The sequence below is a fragment of the Amyelois transitella genome, chromosome 29 (assembly GCF_032362555.1).
Source record: "Amyelois transitella isolate CPQ chromosome 29, ilAmyTran1.1, whole genome shotgun sequence".
Classification (NCBI taxonomy): domain Eukaryota; kingdom Metazoa; phylum Arthropoda; class Insecta; order Lepidoptera; family Pyralidae; genus Amyelois; species Amyelois transitella.
The window spans coordinates 617,016-638,504 of record NC_083532.1 but is presented as its reverse complement, the minus strand read 5'-3'; the positions used below and the strand labels follow the sequence as shown (position 1 = coordinate 638,504).

General features: G+C 35.5%; 1 protein-coding gene across 2 annotated transcripts in view; it reads right to left on the bottom strand.

The window, feature by feature from the left end:
- The window catches only part of LOC106135380 (atos homolog protein A), a 45,834-nt gene that overhangs the window by 20,594 nt on the left and 3,751 nt on the right, over nucleotides 1–21,489 (bottom strand). Inside the window, exons 1-2 of one of the 2 annotated variants that reach the window (XM_060952709.1) lie at nucleotides 10,131–10,194; nucleotides 7,402–7,445 (exon numbers count right to left, since the gene is read on the bottom strand). The exons of the other annotated variant lie outside the window; for it this stretch is intronic. Coding sequence (XP_060808692.1) covers nucleotides 7,402–7,445; nucleotides 10,131–10,152 — 66 coding nt within the window. The 5' untranslated portion in view covers nucleotides 10,153–10,194. Of the gene's footprint in view, nucleotides 1–7,401; nucleotides 7,446–10,130; nucleotides 10,195–21,489 lie in introns of those variants that run through there. 2 annotated transcript variants of the gene reach the window in all.

Here is a 21,489-nt window from a genome sequence, read left to right as displayed (position 1 = left end):
AATTAGGATAGATAAAGATATCTTTACTAGGTACTGACCAGGGATAGGTTTATTTCTTTTTTTTTTTATTTTGTTTGTTGTATCTTAAGTTTGTTTATATATAAGCCAAAAAGCCTTGAAAAGACTGATAGGCCATGTTCAACTGTTTGGCTTAATGATAGAATTGAGATTCAAATAGTGACAGGTAGCTAGCCCATCGCCTAAAAGAACCACAAGTTTATTAGCCTATCCCTTACTCGCCTTTTACGACATCCATGGAAATTAAACGGAGTGGTCCTATTCTTTTTTATTCTTATTGGTGCCGGGAACCACACGGCACTGTGTGTCAATAAATTAATTAATTAAATCAAACAATGACCATACGTAACTACCGGTTAACCATGATCCCTTTTTCCACGGCGGAGCGGGTTTAACATTGACCTAAGGTTTTAGGTCACAAAGTAACTGGTTTTATGTAAGACTATCTGTGCCCGCGACCCCGGCCGCGTGGAATAGTTATTTTGGGCGTCATTAAAGCCCTCAAGGGTGAATAATTTTCCCCTTTTTTTTCACATTTTCCATTACTTCTTCACTCCTTATAGTTGAAGCGTGATGTTATAGCCTTTATAGGAGGAAGGCTTCAGGCTTTATAGCCTAAAGCCTTCCTCGATAAATAGTCTATTAAACACAAAAAAAATTTTCAATTTGAAACAAACTCTTCAGTTTTATAATATAAGTATAGATTATCTGTTATGCCGTGTGGTTGCCGGCACTTTAAAACAGGACCACTCTTACCCATGAATGCGTTAAAAGCGATAAAGGGAAAATGAGCACATTCATCTACATAGGTAGTGTACAGTCAACACCACAAATGTAAAGGACGTGAGCGCATTTAAAAACATACACACATTAAAAATCAGTCTTTTCCAGACTGTTGGCTCTGTCTACCCCGCAAGGGATATAGACGTGATTATACGTATGTATGTATTTATACATTAAAAACACTGCACTATTCCAGAGGGGTAGGCAGAGACTACTTCTTTCCACTTGCCACTCAATCCCTGCATACTTCTTTCGCTTCTTTCACATTCATAACTCTATGCGAGCTAGTCGGTTTCGGGTACGATTGACTTGACCTGACCTTTTGCCAGAACGTCACTGATTCGATCAAGGTACGTTCGTCTAGGCCTTCCAACTCGTTCCGATTCACATTCAATACATACATATAGTCACGGCTATATGCTTTGCGGAGTAGACAGAGCCAGCAGTCTTGAAAATACTAATGGGCCACGTTCAGCTTGATAATAGAATTGAGATTCCAATAATGACAACTTGCTAGCCCATCGCCTAGTTCATAAGCTTATCCCCTAGTCGCCTTTTACGACAATCATAAGAAAGAGAAGGAGTGATTCTATTCTCTTTCTATCGACACAGCACTCAAAACATAATGCAGTTAAAAGCGACTAAACTCAATAGTGTCGCAAATTCTTATCGCAAATTATCACAAGGCCGTCTGCGCACCGTATCAGCTGTTTTGATAAGGAAAGTTATTGACATTATTACAAAATTTTATAGACTTCTTGTTCCAGTGAATTCCCTTTAGTTTTTTGGCGTAACCTCTCTTCTATCTATGCTAGCCTGGTAGCGAGGAAAAATACCCTCCTGTGCAGAGAATTAGATTAAAGAATGGGGTTTTAGGTTAGGAAGTCTTGGAGTCCATATTGAATTCATAGCGGTCCGATAAATTGAAGGCGCAGGACACAATGTACTGAGTTCATTTTTTTTTTTAATTTAGCTATACCTGATGGCTTCGCACGGGTAGGTCTTTTTTCTAAAATTTCAAACAGAAACAAAGTCCACAACTTTTCGAGATTAGCGCACACAAACAGAGAGAGAGAGAGATGATGACACCAAATCATCAGGGCAATACTTTGAAACTAATACATAATTTAAGAAACAGCTAATAAAATCTACAAACATAACAATTATCTTAGCCATCTTGCTAAACATTTCCACATTGGTGACACAGAGCGAGCGAGACGAAATTATACAAACAGCAACAAGTGCGAGCAGAACAGTGGATTGTTTGACAACATTGCGTGCGGTTTTAAATTTGGAACGCGGAAGCGTGTTCGAAATTTGGGCTAAGCGTTCAACGCTTTAGATGAAAATATTATCATTGAATTATTTTGGTGAAGTGCATTAAAAATCTCTTTCAAATCATGTGTTCCTGGTAGATTTTCAGCTGTTTGTTTTAAACCCGTTAATAAAGAAAATGTATGTATGGGATAATTAATTACATTTTACCCGCAGTAACGCTCGTGCGATTTAGCTCTACTACAAAAGAATACAGATATTACGCAAATCCCACGAGAAATTTATATAGTTTTTACCGAAATTAAAAGTATCATACGAGAGCGCACGCGCTAATCTCAGAAACTTCTGGTTCGAATTTAAAAAAATCTTTTTGCGTTGAATAGACCATTAATCGAGGAAGGCTTTAGGCTATATAAAACCACGCTGCAACGGTGAAGGAAAATATCATGAGGAAACCTGCACATTCAGACATGTTAAGTTCTAACTACATACTACAATAGTCACTGTTTTATTAGTGCGTACAATATGAACCCCGTAGGGTATAGCAATATTATTGGATTATTATTATTCGATGGGCTAGCAACCTGTCACTATTTAGATCTCAATTCCATCCTTAAGCCGAGCATCTGAACGTGGCCATTCAGTCTTTTCGGGACTATTGGCTTTGTCTACCCCGTAAGGGATATATGTAGACGTGACTATGTGTATGTGTATTATTGGAACGGCAAGCAGTTTTGAAAATTTAATTATGTATGATTTGATTTTATTCAATTCAAATTTGCATAATACAATTAACGCGTGCCGTGTGGTTCCCGGCGACTAATATAAAAAAGAAGAGGACCACTCAATTTCGTTCCCATGGACTAAGGAAAAGGCTTATAGCCTTTTACTTAGTCGCCTTTTACGACATCCAACATGGGATTCTTCTTTAAGTCGACCGACTAGCAACCTGTCACTATTTGAATCTCAATTTTATCTTAAAGCCAAAAAGTTAAACGTGGCCTATCAGTCTTTTCAACTGTTGGCTCCGTCTACCCCGCAAGGGATATAGTATGTTGATTATATGTATGTTAAAATTATAATCGTTACAAATCTCGTCTATTGTTGATTACGTTTGATTTATTAGTAATAATTTTAAATGATTTATAATATGTATGTACAAATCATATACGAAATGCAAAGATACGTAAGTTTTGAGACAGAATATTCTAAAGTTGTCACACAATTAATTATGTCATTTATTATAATACTGACTTCTCTACACAAATGCGTAATTGATTTACAGAGATACGTGTAAACAAACACACAGTGGGAATGGTCAGATGTTTTCTTTGAATATACAACAATGACTCTTAAAATTAAACACAATAGATTTCAAATTTCATTGATATACTATAAATTAATATTCAGTATTATTATGCAAGCCTGGTATGCAAATTATTATGCGCAGTTAAATGTCACATCTTTACATTCTTATTTTTTTGATAAAATTTTATAAGATACAATGATAATGACGTCTTTATCTCTTAGGGGTAGACAGAGTCTCGGACAGACTGAGAGGATACGTTCAGATAAGTAAGCTTAATGATATAAGATTTTAAATGAATAAATAATTTTAATTATACATAATATCTACTAACGTGGTACCGCCGTGTCGTTCCCGGCACCAATAAAAAACAAGAATAGGACCACTACTTCGCTTTCACATGTATGTCGTAAAAGGCGACAAGGGCTTACACTTGGGATTCTTCTTTTAGGCGATTTGAATCTCAATTCTATCATCAAGCCAAAAAGCTGAACGTGGCCTATCAAGACTGTTGGCTCTGTCTACCCCGCAAGGGATATAGACGTGACTATATGTATGTATGTTTAAAATAGTATTAACTAGCTCTAAAACAAAAATATAAATTTATATAGATTTAACTTTGAGGATTTAATAATTTATTCCGTCCTGAACAAGATATATTCAAGAGGAAGTGAAAATTAAAAATGTATAAAATTTGTATGAATTAATACATTTCATTTCCGATTCTACTAGGGTTACATAAAAATGTCAGAGGTCGCTTAATAGTTCTGTGAATGGTTAATTAAACATGAAACATAATTAATAAGAATTTAAATTGTTTTCATTTTCATACATTTTCCTTGAAAAGTAAAAAGAAGAAATATTTAAACTTATCTCTTCATATTTTTTTAGGTCATAGAATGGCTTCTTATTTGACGTTATAATAAAATGTTTTTTTTTATGTAGGGTGACACAGCCTCTACTCATAAAAAGCCTTCATTATAAAAAAGTCATAATAATTAACCACTTTGATACTAAATCAATTTGGTAGAACACTGTGTAAGTATGTCGAATTAAACCTTCATACTTCATAATACTTGCCAATAACGCAATCATTACAACGAATCTAAACCCTATCCCACAACATCAAAGTATAAATTACCGTAATTAATTACATACGACCTTCTCGAACCAAAACAAGGTAACGAAATGAATAATGCAATTTAAGACTCTATTGACAAAGGCAAAAGGCTGTCATGTTTTTGAATTTGGAACGGATTCGAATGCACCGTGACGTCACACGGCCTCCCGAGCCCTTCTGACACAGTTTTCGCTGTTGTCAACCGGAAAATATTTCAAGCCGCTTTCAGCGCTGCACTATTGTTGCACTTTGCAACTGAAAGCGCTTTAATTGGTAACAGATTAGATATACGAGCGCTCGATTATCGACTTAAAATCGGTAACAGGCGTCGTGTGGTCTAGACCAGTTTTGTTTAATGTTTGACGCAACAGTCCGAACCTTGGCACGGATTTTGGTTTGCCGATCACGTTTTTTTAATTGTTACTAATCTTCAGCGCGATGCGTAGCTGCCAGTTACTTATTTGGCAGTATTTGAAACAGCTTCGAATTTTAAAAAAGAATATATAAAAAGCTTTATAGCGCTGATAAAAATCACAGGTGACGTCACCTCTTTTACCGTTATGAGAGCCTAGTACTTCGGTTAGTTAGCGATGACTCAATAAAAACCGATCTAAGTAGTAACTACGCAGTTAAACCGTTGTGAATTACAAAGAGAATGAGGTCTGCCTTTGTTTCAAACAACTGCACAATGATTCAATCAGATGATTTATTTACATGTTATGGTGTCCTGGTACACTTCAAGCAAAATTTTATTCGCATTGTGAAATTTTGTTGTAATGACGAATTCAATTTGAACGGTCGTACATCTCGCCTCACAAATTACGTCTTTATCCCTTACGGGGCAGACAGTCTCACACGAGACTGTACGGAGCACGTGCCAAATACAAACGACTTGGCTCGTCCGTCCATACGTGTATGTCAGCAGATAGGACCAAGGTCGACTGATTGTCATCATCATCAATATATGACCGTATTTGTTCAGGTTTTAATGGTAAATTTGTGTCAACCAAGCATAAAAAAACGACCAAGTGTAATTTTAAGTAAAACATCGCGTTGGGTGACCGCTCCGAACCTGAAAAATTACAAATATGTTCTTACCGCCTACCTAACTAAGCAATTGACTTTAATTTTTTTCTAAATCAAAAAGCAAAAAAGAAGAAAAAAGTTAAAAAAAAAGCAAACATAAATCTTAAAGAATAATCAGCGCCCACAACTGTCAATAGTAATAGTTGTCAATGTCAAAGAAGTGGTCTCTGCCTCCGGGAAAAAGGCGTGATTTTATGTATGTATGTAAAAATATTAATAAGTCTTGGTTAAAAGACTTAAGAGCCATTTCACAAAAATCGTCCGCTCGAATTTAGGTAAAACAGCGTGTTCATGCACTTTAAAATATTATGTTACGGGAAAAATGTACTTTAAAACAAATGAAAATAAAACTCCACTCTTCCTGAACTAATTTTAAAAACTGTATATTTTCGTTAAAAGAATTACATTATATATTTAATACAAACGGGACTTATATGTTAACAATTTGCTATTCAATTTTTCTTTCGATCGTCACTTTTTTATTTATGTTCTGTCAGACTCTTTTTTTATTTGTGGCTAGTCGCAAACATAAAGAGGTTGCTAATTTCCAATTAATTAATATTAATTATATTATTCATGTGTGCATCGTAGGCAACACAAAAATTATTATACAGTTTTGAAAGACAATTTTGCAACAATAACTTTTCACACACGCACAGTTATACCTATTAGACTAGCTTTCTTATCATACAAGTCCTGCGCACAATCTAATCATTTATATGACAATGGCTGAAAACCGCAGATAGGAACGTTCACATAGATACATACATAAAATCACGTCTTTTTCCCGGAGGGGTAGGCAGAGACTACATCTTTCCACTTGCCACGATCTCTGCATACTTCCTTCGCTTCATCCACATTCATAACTCTCTTCGTGGAAACTCAGCGGTTTCGGGTACTCTTGACTTGACCCTTTACTTTGTTTATTTAAATGAAAAAAAAACAACCAATGAAGGTATTGGGAACTTGGGATTTTTCTTGTAGGCTTCGTCTACCCCGTAAGAGGTATGGACGTGATTCGTCACCAAAAGCGTGCCTAGTTTTTATTTTTAATACCAATCACGAGTCTGAGGCCGGTAGTGTTTATTGATCGTGTTCACCCCGTAATAAATAAAGACGTGATAGACATATGTATGTATACTTCTAGAAACCACAAGGCGAGGCTTGTTAACCTTTTAATCTGGGTTAAATTACGCAGGTGAAAGTGAGTGAGGTCGTGTATTTCGACAATGGTCCACTTTTATGTCGTTCGGTGACTTATTATCGTGCGTAATTCCACTCCTGTGGGAATTTTCGGGAATAAAATAGATCTTTGAAGGACTATAGTCTTATTCTTCGATGAAATTCAACAAAACAGCACTCGTGATACAATTTTGTTATCGGAAACTGGAGAGATTCAAATATATCATAAAGCCAAAATAGCTTAACGTGGCCATTCAGTCTTTTCAAGACAGTTAGCTCTGTCTACTCCGAAAGGGATATAGACGTGACCATATGTATGTATGAAACTGGAGCCGTGTGCCGTGTGGTTCCCGGCACCAATAGAAAAAAGAATTGGGCCACTCCATCTCTTTCTCATGGGTTTCGTAAAAGGCGACTAAGGGATAGGCTTACAAACTTGGGATTATTTTTTTAGGCGACGGGCTTGCAACCTGTCAATATTTGAATCTCAATTCTATCATTTAGCCAAATAGCTGAGCGTGGCCTATCAGTCTTCTCAAGACTGTTGGCTCTGTCTACCCCACAAGGGATATAGACGTGACCATATGTATGTATGTTAAATAAACAAGAGAGCAGCTTTTAAGGCACTTACTTCTTGTACATTTTCACAGCCATCCAGAATGTTTGGGCACTCACCTGTAAAAAAAAAGAAATAACAATTAATTATCCCAACCAATATTAAAAATGTGAAAGTGAGTCCGCTTTGCCAACATACATACATACATAAAATCACGCCTCTTTCCACTTTCCACGATATCTGCACACTTCCTTCGCTTCATCCACATTCATAACTCTTACCCTTTACCAGGACGTCCTTATTTTGATCAATGCTTTGCCAACGCATAAAAAAAACATATTTTTTTATAATTTAAATTTCGTATAAGTCAAATAATCACAACAATGTATTCTCTCGTCCACATTTCTGTTCTAAATTTAAATATTCTTATGTAGTTGCGAAGTTGACGTTGTTGAAGAAAATGCTGCAGTGCAGTTTGTTACCGCTTCTTTTGCACTGACGCTTTGGAAGCGGCAGTAAACTTAGTTTTAAGTAATTTTTTTGACGTCAACCAATGTTGTGAAACCAAAAGATATGACAATTATTAAGCGATATTGAAGTGTCCCATAATAATGAAAAAAAAAAAGTTTTGGATTTCAATTTATTTGTTTGTAACCTCTTCGCGTTTACCATTGAATCGATTTCCTTGAAATTTCGCGTAAAATTAAGAGTTTGGAAAAGGGCATAGGGTACTTTTCATCCCGATAGAAACTATTGTTCTCGTGGGATTTGCGAAAAAGCCTGCGTAGAATACGCGAATACGAATAATATGTAAATATGTACGGGACAAATTACACAGATCGAGTTAGCCTCGAAGTTAGTTCGAGACTTGTGTTCTTTGAAATATAAATTCACTATAAATTCTGAACAAAAGAGTTCATTCTGGACAAAACGGAAAAGAGGTTTCATATAACTAAGTGCCATGTGGTTCCCGGCACCAATAGAAAAAAGAATAGGACCACTCCAACTCTTTCCCATGAATGTCGTAAAAGGCGACTAAGGGATACGCTTATAAACTTGAGATTCTTCTTTTAGGCGACGGGCTAGCAACCTGTCACTTTATATGAATCTCAATTCTATCAGTAAGCCAAACAGCTGAACGTGGCCTATCAGTATTTTCAAGACTGTTGGCTTTGTCTACCCCGCAAGGGATATAGACGTGATTATATGTATGTATGTATATAACTAATTATATTAAACAGTCTTTGTAACATACAACAAATGTATTGTTAAGATCAATGAAACTAGTATTTTATTCATACGAATCATTGAAGCATTTCGTGCATCGACGCTACGCCCTCAAGTCCTTGAATGAAGTACTTATACAATTGGCAATTGAAGACGAGGCATAATAATATACATCTTATATAAAAAAAAATGTGCCATAGAAGATGCGAAATTCAAAATTTCCTGAAACCAATGGTTCTCAACGTTTGCATCGCTCCCAACAGGTGAACGTCCTCTTTGTCGTCTGCTTCTAGTCTAGACCCAGTCTAGACCACCACAGAGTACGGAAGACCCGACCCCGCGACTACCTTTTTGCTCTGTGCACACCCCGGAATAGTATCGCAAATGCCAGCAATATTTTTTTAATCTGTAAATTGACGTCCGATAAAAATATTGCAGTGTAACTTGTTCCGCCGCTTCTTCTACACATGCGCTTTGGAAGCGGTAATAGTCATAATTAGAATTAAGTGATGTGACGTCAATAAGTGATACCTTGTATCCAATTTTGAAAATAAATCCATTCTATTCTAATCAATATTTCTATTATTTTAACCTGTAACTATTCGAATCACAATTCTATCATTAAGCCACACAGCTGAACGTGGCCTTTCAGACCATTCGAGACTGTTGGCTTTTTCTACTCTTTCGATGGATAAAGTCTTAATTATATGGTACATTTCATTTTTTTTTAATTCAAGAGGTGTCTTTTTGTTCTACCTGAACAGGTAGATAATGAGATTTTTTTTAAATTAACGCATTTTTTCCGGAGGTTTGACGTCAATGTCAAACTGGCTAGCGAGTGGGAAATTTATGCCAAGACTATTTTCACAGAGTAACGAATATTTGCTATAATAATAGCCGAGATAAAATAAGGAAAATGCTGATAAAATATATGTATATGTATTGATGTGTGATTTAAATTCAGTCATAATAAAAATTACATTAAGTAAAACGAAAATGGTTTTACGGGATATTTGCGATAAATAAATTAAACCCTCACAAAGGTTCTCTGCTTAACCCAATGGTTAAATAATGCTTTAAGTAAGTCCGCCTATTGTACTTTACAAATTACAATTGTTACAATCTATACTAATATTATAAAGCTGAAGAGTTTGTTTGTTAGAACGCGCTAATCTCAGGAACTTATACTGGTTGGAATTGAAAAATAATCTTTGCGTTGAATAGACCATTTATCGCGGAAGGCTTTCGGCTATTTAACATCACGTTGCAACTATAAGAAGCAAAGAAATAATGGAAAATGTGAAAAAAGACGGGGAAAATTATTCATCCTTGAGGGCTTCAATGATGCCCGAAATAACTATTCCACGCGGACGAAGTTGCGGGCTCAGCTAGTAAAAAATAAATAAAAACCTAAACAATTGTAAAAATCAGCAAAAAAAAATACACAAATACTAAACATAAATTTGGTCAGTAGCACGTTTAGAGACTTGAGAGAAAATCAATTTTAACTTTTATTACTTATGTTCGAATAATGATTTGACCTTTAAAAATTAATAAAAACAGACTTTGATACTTACTCGCACCAAATAAACAGAACATTGTTATCACAATTGCACAATTATTGCCGATTCGTTATCACTATATCACAAATCATAACTTATCATGTAGATTTTACGTATGTACATAACACAGGTCCAATATAGGTAACAAATTAGGTACAAAAGTTAATATGAATTTATTAGAAAGATAACTAAAAAAAATATGGTCTGCTGTTAAAAAAAAGACGTCCGAATTTTTCCAGTGGTTCTAAAATATAAAAGTATTTTTAGTGAAAAAAATACCGGTCAAGTGCGAATCGGACTCGCGCACGAAGGGTTCCTTACCATCGTAACGTTTTTTTACATTTTTTATATTCACATTATTACCTGTTTCATTACCATGGACCAAAAAAAAATTGCATAATAATTTAGTTAGGATATAGGAGCTTCTCTTTAATTATTACTTTATTGTTATTAAATTATTCATTTTTAAGGGTTAATATAAATTCAATGTAAATAAAATAAATAAATAATGTAAATATTCTGTGCAAATTTTAAGCGTCTACTTGTTACCGTTATTATTAATGAGCAAAAAAAAAATTGTATGAGATCCCCTTTAATTTTTTTTTTATTTTTAGTTTTTTTTTGTGTAATGTTTGCATTGTACTTTAAGACCTTTGCGATTAATTAAATGAACATTAAAACTTATGTAAGTCAACGTAAGTCACATTCGACTTTTTGTTTTGACTTTTGTTAAACCAAGGTTATTTATGGCACATGCAATTTTTTTTTCACAAAACTATCATCTCTCTATGTCGGTATTTTATTATTTTCTCTAGTCACCTGTCATCTGATACTGTTCATGTATCAGTACATACATACATACATAAAATCATGCCTTTTTCCCGGAGGGGTAGGCAGAGACTACCTCTTTCCACTTGCCACGATCTCTGCATACTTCCTATGAATATGTATCAGTATCATGTGAATTCTAAATAACTATTTAAAAATGCAATAACATTAAGAACACACTTCAATTAATACACACCAAATGTTAATAGCATGTCAAGCTGAGGGAAAGTTGAAGAACTAGGTTTTTATTGAGCTAGAGATTTGTTTCATTTACAAACTGGAAGAACTACTCTTTGACATAAACCTATACATGCATACATATAATCACGTCTATATTCCTTGCGGGGTAGGCAGAGCCAACAGTCTGGTAAATGCAACCTGTCACTATTTACATCTCAATTTATCATTAAGCCAAATAGCTTTAAATTGATAGATTAATCAATAATTTTCATTAATATATCTATATAGTCTTTTTTTTTAAATACACCATATTAGTATCTTAGTATCCGACTATCAACTAACTAACGTATCTTGATCAAATTAAGGGCGTCCTGGTAAAGGGGTAAAGAGAGTTATGAATATGGATGAAGCGAAGGAAGTATGCAGAGATCGTGGCAAGTGGAAAGAGGTAGTCTCTGCCTACCGCTCCGGGAAAGAGGCGTGATTTTATGTTATGTCTTGTAATGTTATCCGACTAATCCTACTTGTGTTATTAACGCGAAATTTTGTAAGGACGTGTGTATGTTTTTGTTACTACATCACGCAACAACCACTCAACAGATTTCCATGAAACTTTGCAGTTATATAGCTATAGACAATTGAATAACATAAAATATTAACATAAAATTTGAATTGAAAATTTAAAAAATTCAACTCGGACGATGATTCGGATAACTGACACTATTTACAGATGGAAAATACATTAATTACAAAAAAGAAAAATAATATGCGTGTAGTAGAGCAATCTATGGTATAACAAAAAATTGCAAATTAAAATAAAGTTATCGAACCTCATATCTGATGTAATTATTTAATTAAGCCTTACCCCAGTTCGAGGGCATACCCTGTTACAGTTCAATGGCACTTTGACAGCAGAATACAAAAACAAGTCACATGTTTTTTTTTACTAGCTGTGCCCGCGACTTCGTCCGTGTCAAATAGTTATTTTGGGCATCATTGAAGCCTTCAAGGATCAGTTGCAGCGTGATATTATACAGCCTAAAGCCTTCATCGATAAATGGTCTATTCAATACAAAAATAATTTTTCAATTTGAACCAGAAGTTCCTGATATTAGCGCGTTGAAAAACTTTAAGTTGGCAGTGCGATTAAGTGCACACGCATACTGCAAAAATATTCATATTTTTAAAAGCATACAGGCTGTTTATAAAGTATGCAGAATTTCGAACAATAACACTCTATAAAGTCCCTCTATTTTCTCCGTCTGTATGTATGCATTAATCTCGGAAAGTTCTGGACGGAACGTTTACATCTATGTATAAACGCTACGCGTGCAAAACCGAAGCGTGCCACTAGTAAGTTATATAAATGTAAACTTTAATACAAATCCGTTAAGTACATATTATTTCGTGAAATAAAAACAATTAATTACTATGTTTACACAAATGATTATGCTATGTGTGCACATTTTTGGATTCCAGACTAGATAGAGTGTTCATACTTCTGCAAACTATGTTTTCGATTGTAACCTGTATTGTGTATAACTTAAGTAAATAAATAAATAAACATATACTTTGTATTGATATTTGCATGATCAGAATTAATCTTACTTATATTACAAATACGGAAGAAACCGCGATAACTACATAAATCGTAATGAAATTATTTGTGTAAGTTATATAACTTTATACTACATTCGGTAATGCAAAGTTATTTTCTATTTGAGGTACAGGAAGATTTAATTGAAGAAAGAGACTAAGTATGCGCGCGGTAATTAATAATACACAAAAAACACCTTCTCTTTATAAATAACTAAATTTAAAATATTGAACATCATAATTTTTAACGTCAGAAGGCAAAAATCTAAACAATTTTGAGAACCACTGGGTAATTCAAATTTGAATCCGAACATGTTTGGCACTTTTCAAATTAAGAATTGTCATTGGCCGTATTTAAACTACGAACGTTTTGTTACTGGTTGGTTCTTTTTTTTTTTAAATCGAGTATTAAGTGCAAGTGCACCTTTCAGCGCGACGGTGCCCTGTGGACTGAACAGCTGGGTTACCAAACAATATCTACAGGTCGTCTAGACTCTCGAGGGGGGCGCATTCAGACTCCCTGTACCCTAGGTCGAAGCCCTAGGGTGTCTTTGTTATAAACTGCTATACTACCTTATGCATTAACTGCCAATTTCGTTGCATTTCTGTTGTATATGGGATTAATTCCGATAGTTCATCAACCTGAATCGATAAAATTATTAGCAGCTATCATATATTACCCTCAAAGTGGTTTCCCCGTCCATTTTGGAATGATCTGGGTCTGCCTAAGTGTGACAGCGATTTGGCAGTTCTAAAATTCTTGGCCAAATTTTTTTTTTTGCAGCACGCTGTTTTAAACGGAGCCCAATTTAAAAAGCGACGCGTTATTAAATCTTCATCCCTTACGGGTTAAACAGAAGTAATCACAAAATCACACGAGGGATGCATTTACTTTGACAGCTTACTGGTGAAATCAGTAAGCTTTAAAGCCAATACTTGTTAATGATAAAAGATAGCTTTAGAAACGACCTTTAAAATACGTGAACTAATCCGGATTTCCTTGAAAACACGAATACAATTTGTGATTCACGGGGTTTATGAACTGAAAGATCTTTGTCTTGGCTTGGACAAACATTTGGGCCAATGTTGGGCAACGCGTCATGTAAATAATGAAAACAACGTAATCACTTTGAGCCCTTTTTTTCAAGTATATTTTTTATAAGGTTAAAATTTGGGAGGTTTACGTAGGAATTCAAAATTGTGCAGTTATATAAATTTCAGAATATTTTTTTTCAAATTCCATATATTTTGTTTTATTAACGAACACTTTTATAGTCAGTTAAAACAAATCAGAATATAACACTTAAATAATTGTAAATCAAAGAAGAAATTTTGAGAACCACTAGATTTTTTTTGTTTTCAGCAATTTCTGACGGCCTCTGTGGCGCAGTGGTAATGCGGTTGTCTTTTACACCGGAGGTCCCGGGTTTGAATCCTAGTCAGGGCATGATGAGAAACGAACTTTCACTGATTGGCTTGGGCCTTGGATGTTTATCTATATAAGTACTCATTATAAAATATAGTATCGTTGAGTAAGTATCTCGTAACACAAGTCTCCAACTTCGAGGCTAACTCAATCTGAGTAATATGTCCCTTATATACTTATTTATTATCCTACTAATATTATAAATGCGAATGTTTGTATATTCAGGATGTCAGTATGAATGTTTGTTACTCTTTCACGCAAAAACTACAGAACCGATTACGATGAAATTTGGTATGTAGGTAGCTGAAGACCCAGAATAACATATAGGCTACTTTTTATCCCGAAGTTCCCGCGGGATTGATTCCACGCGGACGAAGTCGCGGGCGGCCTCTAGTAATTCATAATTTCAAACAAATATCTATGTAATGTTTAGTCAGATATCTAAATTTTGTAATTGATTTTCACAGATAATGAATACTATCTAGCCTAAGCCTTGATCGACTTTTACAGCCCGCGCGGGAACAGAATCCAGCTGTCATTCACAATTTTTTACCTTCGCTACCAGGCGAGCATAGCATTAAAGATGTCATATTCATTAGCCAATATTTGCTCCAACATCCCACATCGTTTTGACGGGTAACTAACCTCTGATGAACAAAGGCGGATGCGCGCCAAAAACGTAATTGGCGGGAAAAAAAACGCAAATATAATACTGGCAACACTAAGTATATGATAATCTATAAATCTATTGGAAATTAGTTCTTATATCAGGGACATAAGGTAATGACTACGCACATTTGTCTAATGCAAATTTCCGTGATGGTTTGATAGCAATAAAAAAAAACATAAGTGTCAGGGTGAAGAACATACATATGTACATAGATATAATCACGTCTTTATCCCTTGCGGGGTAGACAGAGCCAACAGTCTTAAACATACTCAAACGAGAGAGGCACTTATAAAAAAAGAATAGAACCACTCTATCACGTAAAAGGTCTCGTCGATGTCGTAAAAGGCGACTAAGGGATAAACATATAAACTTTTACATTTTTTAGGCGACGGGCTAGTAACCTGTCACTATTTGAATATCAATTCTATTATCAAGCCAACAAGCTGAACGTGGCCTATCAGTCTTTTCAAGACTGTTGGCTCTGTCTACCCTGCAAGGGATATAGGCGTGATTATATTATATGTAAAATTTCATATTCACACGCTTTAGAAATTTACGCCTACGCTTATTGTAGTATGTCTATCTTAAACTTTCTAACCTTTCACCAGGATTTCCTCGTTATGGAGGTTAGAGGCGATAGTTTAATCACTAAAATTCTAGGTGGTCTAGGTTCAATTCCATAAGTACTTGAAAATAAAATTGAAATATCTTATTTCGTTACAACAATATTGAAGGGTTTAGTACAAAATGGCGTTAAATTTGTCGCATACTTGTCAGTGGCGCTAAATTTATGGAAAAGAGAAACAAAATGATATCAAACAATTTTGAATTTGGAAATTTTACATAAAATTTCCAAATTCAAAATGAAAACTCAATATGATTATATTGATGGACATAAAATTTCCAAATTCAAAATTGAACTCAATATGATTATATTGGTGGACATAAAATTTCCAAATTCAAAGTTGAACACAATATGGTTATATTGACGGACAAAATTGTCTGCTAAAAGGAAACATCTTAAGCAAGTGCAAACAAAAGGTAAGTTATGTAACTATAACGTAATGCGATTAAACTCGACCTGACTCAGAGTTTGACTGGCTTCATCACTGTTAAAAGCGCTTCAATTTGGCTTCTTAGGTTAATGAGAAACAGGTTTATGTAATACCAAAAGATCTATTTTAAGATAAAAGTAATGCTGCCACTGACAAACGTGAACATACAGTAATATCTAATACCGCTTCCAAAGCGCAGTTGTTGAAGAAGCGTCGGAACAAACTACACTGCAGCGTTTTCACAGGACGTCGATTTACAGAACTTTGACGTGGGCAATTGTCTATTCAATATATCAATGCTAAAATCTGGTCTTAGACCAGTGATACTCTGAACACGTTCAGCACTGATTTTCAACCAGAACCATATAGGGGCATCATAGACATTTAAACATACACATATAGACAGAAAAGCTCAAGCGACTCCGTCCGCGTGGAATAGTTATTTTGGGCATCAGTGAAGCCCTCAAGGGTGAACAATTTTCCCCGTTTTTTTTTCACATTTTCCATTATTTCTTCGCTCCTAATAGTTGCAGCGTGATGTAATACCTATAGCCTTAAGCCTTCCTCGATAAATGGTCTATTCAATACAAAAATAATTTTTCAATTCGAACCAGTAGTTCCTGAAATAAGCGCGTTCAACAAACTAACTCTTCAGCTGTATAATATTAGTAGGTATAGATTAAAAAAATAACAATAAAAGAAAAAAAAAGTTCGTTTATTGCCTAATCTTTAGATATCTTTTGAGTGGACCTTGGGTTAAGAAGTTTCTGGCTCTGAGCGGACCCATGGCGAGGGCCAAGAAATCGTCAAATTTTGTAAGAATATTTGAAAAGAAAAACATATCCGCCGTCAAACGTTCAAACGGGACTAGTATTCCTTGAAAATTCCCACGGGAATGGTAAAAAGAGGAAATTACCTATACTGACGCGAGTGGAACTGCGCACAAAAGCTAGTTACTAATACTGATAGACTATCACTACATCCTATACTATTATAAATGCGAAAGTTTGCGAGTATGTCAGGATGTCAGTATGGATGTTTGTAACACTGTCACGCAAAAACTACTGAACCGATTACGATGAAATTTAGGTATGTGGGTAGCTGAAGACCCAGAATAACACACTGGCTACTTTTTATCCCGGAGTTCCCGCGGGATTGATAGGGTTTCCATGCGGACAAAGTCGCGGGCAGCCGCTAGTGAATTATACAGAGGTATTATAATAACTTATGACGTCATACGCCTATGAGACAGAGTGTCGTGTTGGCGACTCATACATACATACAATGCCTTCATATTAGATTACACTGGGAAGTACGATTTTTTTCAAGGATTGTAGTTTTTTTGTCGAAAAAAAATCTGTGGGTGACGGGGCATATAAAGGTACGTACAGACATACACAAAAAACCTGCCTGCCTGGCGTAGGTGTATATGTATTACTAGCTTTTGCCAGCAGCCTCACCCGTGTAAAATCAAAATTCTCGTTTTCAAATGCTCGTGGGAATAATTATGTAGCGGGAGCGATGATGCGGCTCGACCGCCACCAAAGGGAAGATCTTCCGCCAGGCTAGATGTTATTCCTGGGGAACCGCGCGACAGACGATGTTGAGTCGGAGTGAAATCTTTGTAATCGCGATTTAGACTCTTCGCTGCTATTGGCTGAACGTGTCACTTTCTTCGCTATGATTTACAGTTGGTGTGTGACGTTTGTGATTCACAAAAACAATTAGAAAAATAACAGCAAAAACATCACAAAATACTAGGATAACATAAAAAAATCAGGATGGTGATGCGCGGTCGTCGACCTTTTCACACACGATGCCGTGGTCAATCGCCTATTAAGCTGGGCAAAACCAAAAATTGAACGCCTAGTTTTTATAACAGCCTGGTACTCAAATTCAGTGGCGAGATAGGCGCGGCCGAGTGGTTATTTAAAAAAAAAATACAAATAGGGTTGTTCTCATTCTTGTTTTACTAACTATCGATACTGATATAAGACGATTTTGTAAAAAATTTCAAATTATTTATTTTTTCGTTCTTTTCAAAATAGTTTTCATAAAAAAAAGTAATAAATGTGTGACTGTAAACACTTTTTATCAGTCAACTTTTACTCAAAGAGATGCCGACCTTTGTTAACAACGTAAATAGGCTTCTGCAACTAATTTTTACAAAAAGTTTCAAGTTACCCAATACACATTTCTATTTTTTCCTTACTATTATATTCTGGCTAAATTTATATAATGCGAATTTCTCCCTGCACAAAAAGATTTCACAATTTCTGTAATTCTTACATAAAAAAACAAAGGATACAGCGCAGCGTATCAAGTTAAGCATTTCCTGTTGTAACCACCTGCTTTGAATCATTGTTTAACAATGATCTACATAATTAACCTATATTGTAATGCTGTGCAATCATTATTAATGCGAGTTGCCAAGGCAGCATGCTGTCGATTTTGTGAAAGTGTTGCCACAGAGTTAATAATAGTCGTATCGTAAGGCGCTAACGGCACAGAAAAAAAAACGAACTCGGAAGGAGCGCAGTCGCCCTCGTTTATGTCGGTAATATGCGAAAAATTTCGTTAATTTGTATAAAACAAAGTTATCGTTAAGTTATCGTTATAAATGTCTGTCTGTCGCCAGTCTTTTAAATCTCTGTCTGTCCAGCCTGTATCTCATAAACCGTGATAGCTGGGAAGCTGTAAATATTGACTTGTATTTTACCTTTCAATATAAAATTACAATAAAGTGATTGTTAAAGGGCTCTCATTGAACAAACGTTTTTCGGTCGGTTTTAATAAACAGATAGAAATATTAATATTTTCGCAAAGTACGAGTCGCACTTGGCCGATTTTTATAATCGTCGTCGTTCGAAAATGTATGTACCTATGTGTTTGATCGAGTAAAACTCGCATTAACCTCTCTGAGCCTCATCCAAAGTTTATAAATCGACTCACTAACCAGGATGGCAGGTCGAGAGGATGAATGAAAGTAGGTTGACTAAGGAAAACAAAGACAGTGTGAACTGTTGGAGTGGGAAGGCCTAGACGAACGTACCTTGATATAATCGGAGACGTTCTGGCAAAAGGTCAGGTCAAGAGTACCCGAGTGCATGAAGAGAGTTATGAATTTAAGATAAAGCGAACAAAGTATGCAGGGTACGAGGCAAGTGGAAAGATGTGGTTTCTGCCTACCCCGTCCAATATTTATGTAACTATATATTTGATGGAAATTACCAGATATTTACTTTCATAGTCTGATCTCACAAAAATCCCAATTGAGGCCCAACTTCTATCATCACAAAAATACAAACTGAAATGAACCTTACAAATATTCTCAATAATGTTAAATTTCGAATACTCAGGTCACTGAAATTGCGCGTCAGGTTGTGGTCGAGTTTCAAAAAAAGAACGCAATTCGAACTCGCGGAGTTGAAAAACCCGCGGGAGGTCAGGGACCCGTGCGCGAAGTAGATAATAGTGACGTGTCGTTCGTTATCGATAAAAATGTCGCGTCACTTTTCGTTATTTCATATCGTCATTAGCGGTCAGATTTTTCATAATGCTACTTAAAAGTTGTGTAACCGGTTAGAAAGGTGGACGGTAACATTATACGCTAGATGATTATCGACTTAGTTTTCTTTTTTGCGGTTTTTTTATAAATCGTAAAAGTAGAGTCAGTTCCTACATTCGAAGCTGCAAGATTAGTATTAGCACGCACATACATTTTATATTTATATATGCCTATGTACCTTTTCGATACAAAGGGATATAAATGTGACCATATGTTTATTAGTATGTTTGTAGCCATAAATAAATGTAGTAGAACTTGTGTATTGCGTTTTCATTTCGATATCTGGGAGTAAGTAGACGCTGTAGTTCCTACAAAATGTACCTCGGACATAAAAGTCCCTTTTACTTACTTCTTTATAATGCACCGATTTTGAGTACATTAAGCAGCTCAAGTCACGTTACCGAAAAGAATAACTCATTAAATTTTGTCGAATAATTGCAAGTTGTCATTAGCTATCATACAAATCGTGACTTTTAATAATATAATAATAGCTTAGTAACACCACGAAATGACCTTGCATGCAATTGCAGACAACAAAATGTCATAACTTTATAATGTCAAGTATATTATTACATTTCATATCTATGTCACATTAGTATTTTCATCATGCCGTGTGGTACCCGGCACCAATAGTAAAAAGGATAGGACTCCACTCCCTCTCATTCGCATGGATGTCGTAAAAGGCGACTAAGGGACAGGCTTTTAATCTTGGGATTCTTTTAGGCGATAGGCTAGCAACCTGTCACTATTTGAATCTCAATTCTTTCTTTAAGCTAAATATCAAATGGCAAAAAAAAACATCCGTACACACATCCTGACATACTCACAAACTTTCGCATTTATAATATTAGTAGGATTTGTTTGAAAACAGGGTCCAAAGTATGATTTACTTATATGTAGTACAAACTTAGAAATACAAAATGACTATTCTATTTTTGTTATATGAATTTTTATGTGCAATAAAGAGTTTGCAAACAATACAAACAAACAAATGTTATTACCGCTGACTGTTAAAAGCAAAAGCAGGCAATGCTAATACAATCCTATTCACTGTATCAGTCATGAAATCCATTAAAATATTTCAAGTTTAATTTACAAAACTTTACCTACATTGTATGTTAATATGTCAGAACAAAGGGCACACTGGCCTTCTGCACACTGACCATATCAAAGTCGCACTGACTATTTTTACATCACGGCCAAAAAAGGAGAGTTATGTTTTATAAAACACATTCTTCTTTTGGGCGATGGGGGCTAGCAACCTGTCACTATTTGAATGTCAATTCTAGCATAGCATTCATCAAGCCAAACAGCTGAACGTGGCCTATCAGTCTTTTCAAGACTGTTGGCTCTGTCTACTCCGCATGGGATATAGACGTGACCATATGTATGTATGTATGTTGAATTTATGTACTTATGTGAAATATGAATTTTTCGCTACTAGGCCAGCATGAGAGCCTAATATAATAATACAAACACCATTTCAGGGTTTCGTAATTAAAAGATTTTGTAAAAAGAGAACCGATCCAATCGACATCCTCTATTTATCTGTCTTTTAAATTTCTAGAACCGTCTCCTCAGTGTAACAAACACTTTTCCGAAAACCGCATTGAAAATCGTTTTAGCCAAATGCGAGGTGACCGCGGACAAACATACATACATACAGGTAAAACTGGACCGTCCTTTTTATTTTGAAAGCGGTTAAAAACATACTTTACATAGCATTTTAGGTTCCATCAGGTTTAGTTGATCGTTTGATAATTATGATAATTTCATCGAAATTATAAATAAATCATAAGTCATTTATTTGCTTGAGACACGCAATGTCGTTGGCCCGGGTTGGCAGTACATACATAAACACATAAATCACGTCTCTTTCCCGGAGGGGTAGGCAGAGACACACATCTTTCCACTTGCCACGATCCCTGCACACTTCGCTCGCTTCATCCACATTCATAACTCTCTTCATGCAAGCTCGTCGGTTTCGGGTACTCTTGACCTGACTTTTGCTAGAACGTCTTCGCCTTGATCAAGACAAAACCGATTGGCAG